Source organism: Calidris pugnax, unplaced genomic scaffold (genome assembly GCF_001431845.1).
Source record: "Calidris pugnax isolate Ruff unplaced genomic scaffold, ASM143184v1 scaffold27, whole genome shotgun sequence".
Taxonomy (NCBI): domain Eukaryota; kingdom Metazoa; phylum Chordata; class Aves; order Charadriiformes; family Scolopacidae; genus Calidris; species Calidris pugnax.
In genome coordinates, this window is record NW_015090893.1 from 8,519,852 (window position 1) to 8,525,419 (window position 5,568).

Consider the following 5,568-nt stretch of genomic DNA (forward strand, 5'->3'; position numbering starts at 1 on the left):
GGGGGGGGGGGGTGAGGGCAGGCGGGCACCGCTCCGGTCCTGGGCTCCGGGCTTCCGAGCTGCGCTGCTCCCCGGGCGCCGAGATGCACAGGAGCAAGCTGGATATATACATATATACATTATGTTTTATATATCTATTCATATCTATGTGTGGGGTTTATATGTATGTTACAGACTTCTTCATGTATATGTTATATATTTATATACATATGTATATAAATATGTAACTATATATTCTATATATTTATATAGTTGTGTGTATATTTATATATTTATGTATATAAATATATAATGCTTTTAAAACCGTAGAAGGATGAGGAGCTACCACGGACTAGCTCCCTTTCCCGACACACGGCTCATCGGCTGCCAGTTCGTACATTTCTGTTCTCCCGTAGCAAGGAGAGCTGGAAATTCTCCCCGTTTCCTTCTCGTTTACACCAGACGCCCCAAAGCAATCCCCTCGCTCTAAAATACACGGGCAATTGTCCCTCCCAGCCTTGCGCGCTTTCTGCGCGCTGACTCCCGCCGCGGTCTGTTCTGGCGGAGTGTTTCTTTCTCTCTCCCTGTCAAAGTTCCCCGGGCTGGGTCTGACCTCTTTAGCCCTTGCCATCTCTCCCGACCCCCTCCCCACCGCCTTAGGGACATGCGATCCGGAGGTGACAGGTCACTTCTTAAACCCTCCTGCTGTTCGAGCCGCGCTGCTGGGTCTGCGCGGAATTGCATTTCGCTTTCGGTGAGATCCCTTAAAAAAAAAAAATACTGAAAACCACAATTCGATTCCTTTCAAGAAATAAAAAGCCCCAAAATTACCTTCAAGAAAAGGTGAAAAACGTAGCCCGGCGGTGCTGGACTCTGCTTTCCCATCGCCAGGCGATACACCTGTATTAAACCGCTTTCCTCAACGCATCCCTAACATGCCTGATGTAAACCAAAAAAGCTCTCGTTTGTTTAAGTTAATGACTTTACAGATGCGAACTGTTGAGCCAGACAGCCTCGCAGAATTCGCTGCTGTAATCTAACATTGCAAGAAGGAAGTTTAGTGCTGTTATACTTCGACAGTCATTTCGATTTGACTTTCAGCCGCTTCTTTTCCTTTGCGATAACCCCGAATTAATTTTATTTCTAACGTGCTGGGAGAGGGTCCGGGAGAGGGGAAGCAGCCCGCCCCTGTCATTCCCTGTGTAGTTCCAGTTTGCGATTTTCATGTTCCCCAAGTATGCTGGAAAAGCGTGAAAAGAAGCGTGTGTTCCTACCCGCCCCCTTCTCTAAAACTGCCCTAACCCCCAGACTTTAGACAAGGCCTAATCTTCTCTCGGTACGTTTTGGTTTGGTTTTTCTTTGTGTTTTGTTGGGTTTGTTTTTTTTTTTTTCTTCCCCTGCGAAATTCCTCCTCTTTCTCTGTTAAAATTGGCGGTTTGTGAGATCTGCGAAATAGCCTTGTGAAGGACTTCAATAACCGGGGAGTTCAGGTCCAGTGATTTCAGCGGGACTTGGGGCACAAAATGATGATCAGGGCAGTAAAAGGTCCTTCGGTTTCGATCATCTTCCTAATTTCCCCCCTCCCCGGCTCTCGATCCCCTCGCAGCCGATGTGACAGCAAGAGGCAATGACTGGTTCTCCCGCAAGAAGCTCCTCTGTCCGTGGAGGTGTTTGACATTAGAAGCTGCTCCTCGACTTATTAGTAGTAGTATTACGGGTGGGATGAACTGGGAAAAGAGCTGTAAAAGTTACATTTTTGCTCCGTTTTGAGCAACACGGAAAGCCAATCGTCTCCAAGTGATGATTTTTGTCCGACATTGGCCAGAAAATGGAGGATAAACAGAAAAAAAAAAAAAAGAAAGAAAGAAAACCCACAGTAAAACAAATCACTGCAGCGAGGGCTTGAGGACTGGCACGGGATAAAGGCAATTACAGGGTCTGCGGTGGCGACGGTCCCTGCTTCTTATCAGAGTTTGGCAGTCACTTGGGGGATGGTGAGGGAAGAAGCCCCCGGACGCTTGGGTGTATTCCGGGGGAAATGCTTGTCCGGGATTTAATTTAAAAGCCTGTTTTTGCGGTTTCCCCCGTGCGTAGCAGAAGTAAGGACGGGTCGGGCTAAGCCGACAGTCGGGGAAGGCGCTGGGACTGGGAGCCATCCCCGGAGCGACGGTGGCCCCGGTAAAGCCCATCTCTCCTGGAAGGAGCCCCCGTTCAGCTGGCTCTTTGGAGAGCTTCGCCTTAAGAAAGGAGATAGTTTGCCTTTTAAAAGAGAGAGTGGAATTTAGGTGACCGGTAGTGAATTTAGGGTGGGTTTAGTTTAGTTTTCATTTAGTGTAGTTTTAGGAGTGCAACAACTGTCACGGTGAGAACCTTAATTATAAAAATTCCCTCGTGGGATCATAAGACTCTATTTGACAAGTTGGGTTCTAAGAGGGTTTTATTTTTCGCGTTCAGTGTCTAGAAGAAGAGTAGGAGAAGTTTAACTTTTTCCACTAGAGCTGTTTTCTCCCTCCTCTTTCTAAACTTTTGAACACTTGCCTCGTGGGATTTTTTTTAATTATATGATATGCAATTAAACAGCTTCGCGGACCAGATTATTTTAAGAAATAAAAGAGGAAAGTGAAAGGGGTCCATAAAACACGCCATGCAAATGCTGACACGCGTTTGAAGCAGACACTTCAGCGGGTACAAAATTTAGCAGCCTCTTAAGAGCAGCCTATGTGTCATTTTCTGTATGAAGCTTGGGAGCCAGGGTGGCTTGTCGTATGCCCCGCGAGTGATCCGAAACACAGCCAAATGGCTAAGCTTTTGAGGCCAGTCGTGTGCTTTTTCATCATTCTTTAGATTGCAAAATTATTAGTGAAAGGTGAAATGAAACTAAAGAGAAGCCAGCGATGTGCCATCCCGGGCACGCGTGCCTAACCTGCGTGGGGTTAGAAGGCAAGCACAAAAGGTAGCAGATTTCCTGACTTGTATTGGCTACAGATGCTGCAGCTATGTGTTGAGGGCTTTTTAATTGACAAATGTCATAAAAGGTAAAAGTCGAATGAAAAGTGTGCTGCTTGCTTTTGGTTAGGTTGGTGGTTTTTTTTTTATTAATACTTGCTGAAAAACAGAAAATGCTCCTTGAAAAGTTATTAAACAGAGGGAAAACTTGCTCTTGAAGAAGAAATATCAAGAAAAATGGCCAGTTATCTAAACCACAAAAATTATCAGACCCACTTCTTCAGCTCTCAGGCAAAAAAAAGATAGGGTTGACTTGTTGCTCTTGGTGGAGAACTCCTGGAGCGGGGCTGGGCTGGGCTTGTCTCTTGCACCACTGTCCTTTTGTGAATCTCCTGCTTTTGCATATATTTTTGTCCTGTGCTTTGCTGGGGTTACTCCCCCAGTTCTGCAGCTACCAAGACAGCTGTTTTGTGTGCTCTAGACCCCTATGATGTGACTCGTAAAGGGATCTGCTGGGTTTATCTGTGAATCCTTTGTGCCGTTTGCCTACAAGCACAGTCCTTCCAAAATCACTGAGGCAAAATTTCACTTCCCAAGACATCTGCTGAAATCCTGTGAATAAAAGTTTGGCCAGAAAAAGATTTCCAGAGCCACTGGCAAAAGGATCCCCTGATTTGAGGGGGGAATCCTGGTGGGACCCTCCTTTTACGTATCCCTCCCTTCCCACCCCAGCCCTCTCAACCGCGACATCTCTCCAGGGCACGCAGGTCTCCCTGCTTTTGTGATAACCGGCCTTTCCCTTCCTTGCAGGACACCTGAGCCCCACTGCCTGCACCCTGAGGAAGCACAAGACGAATAGGAAGCCCCGAACCCCATTCACCACTTCCCAGCTCCTGGCTCTGGAGCGCAAGTTCCGCCAGAAGCAGTATCTGTCCATCGCCGAGAGAGCCGAGTTCTCCAGCTCCCTCAACCTCACAGAGACCCAGGTCAAAATCTGGTTCCAGAATCGGAGGGCCAAGGCCAAGAGACTGCAGGAGGCTGAGCTAGAGAAGCTCAAAATGGCAGCGAAGCCCATGTTGCCGTCGGGGTTCAGCCTCCCTTTCCCCATCAACTCTCCCATCCAGGCTGCCTCACTGTACGGAACATCCTACCCTTTTCACAGACCTGTGCTTCCCATCCCGCCTGTTGGACTCTATGCTACTCCTGTTGGATATAGCATGTACCACTTATCCTAAGAAGATCAGAAAGACAAAGCAACAGTGAGACAGACTTCCTGGTGGATCATGTCCAACCCTGAGAAGGCAGTACCCCAACCAGTACTGGCCGTTCTTTCTGCACGCTCCTATCTGCCATCCTGAGTGTACGGGAGATCGCGTTAGCAAAGCAAGACATCCTGTATGCTATGGGTTGGGTGTCTTCTGAGAGTGCTCTGAGCGCTCAGAGTCTGATCCTCAAAGAAAAAAAAAATATGTAAAACCAAACAAACAAAAAATCAAAAAAAAAAAACAAAACATTTGAGCAAATGTTGGGGTTTTATACAGTGCACGTAAAACTAGAATAAAAAAGAACAGGTGAAAAAGCAGTGTCTTCCTATGGAGGCAGAGATTACCTGACGCCTTCCTGTTGGCGCCCAACACATGTTTAAAGTAAGAGGGGTGCGTGCCCTAAACCCACACTCTCAAGTGTCATCACTTAATATAGGGGCAGGGGGGAGGGAAATAAAAAGGTTTATTCAAGGTTATGTTGTTTGGGTTTTTTTTTAAAGAAAGCAGAGCCCTTAGCTAGAGACACCGTGTAAATAGAAACTAGACCCAGTAGAGTCCGAGTGAAGTTCAGAGCCAGCGAGTTCCCGCATTTCTTGGGGCACGTAAAATATTTTGCATCCCAAACATCAACAGGTGTTTGCAACACGATGAGCATCAGGGCCCCTAAATGCATCAAGCAGAACAACAGCTTTACTTACCAACATTGGCTCCTGTAAATCCTTTATCTGTATAAATAGCTTCAGCGTTTGTAAAGCACTGTGAGGGGAGGTAAAGTGCAGGGGAGGGTTGTTAGGCAGTCTCGTCTTTATCTCTTCCTATTGGCATGCTTAGAAATTTTTTGGCTACAGCCGGGTAATCTTGGCTCTGCGATGCTCTTTGAAAACCAGGAGAGAGGGAAGGAAGCTTTCTGAGGAAAAAAGACGTGGGTTGTTTCCACAGTGGTGGTGAGCAAAGGATTGTCGAGCACTTCTGGGAGATGTTTGGGGTTTTTTATTAGTATTTGCAACAGTCTGTATTAAATAGAAGAACCCCCAGAGTCTTCCTCTCCTTCCCTTGCAAAGGATGCCAATGTAAGTGACTCATGCTTCAAGCCCTTCTTAAGAGAGATCCAGGTATCACAAACAAACAACCCTACAAGGAGGACGGTGGGGTGCCAAGAGACTGCGTAACCTGTCTGTCCCCGTGGGAGCTCCCCGAGCACTGGCAGTATCTTCCCCAGGTTTCTCCTTATAACTATTGTATTATATGTATTATTCTTGCTAAACTTTGTGAGAAAGTTACTCCAAAGGCTGTGGAGCACTGAAGGCAGAGCTTCTCCTGGATTTATTTTCTTAGCATGTTGTTGTGGAAGAAAGAAAGAAAGAAAGAAAGAAAGAAA

General features: G+C 46.6%; 1 protein-coding gene across 1 annotated transcript in view; it reads left to right on the plus strand.

The window, feature by feature from the left end:
* MSX2 (msh homeobox 2) overlaps positions 1-5,568 on the plus strand; it is a 6,270-nt gene extending 702 nt beyond the window's left edge. Inside the window, exon 2 of the mRNA XM_014947718.1 lies at positions 3,736-5,568. Within this exon, the coding sequence (XP_014803204.1) occupies positions 3,736-4,160 (425 nt within the window). The 3' untranslated portion in view covers positions 4,161-5,568. The remainder of the gene's footprint in view (positions 1-3,735) is intronic.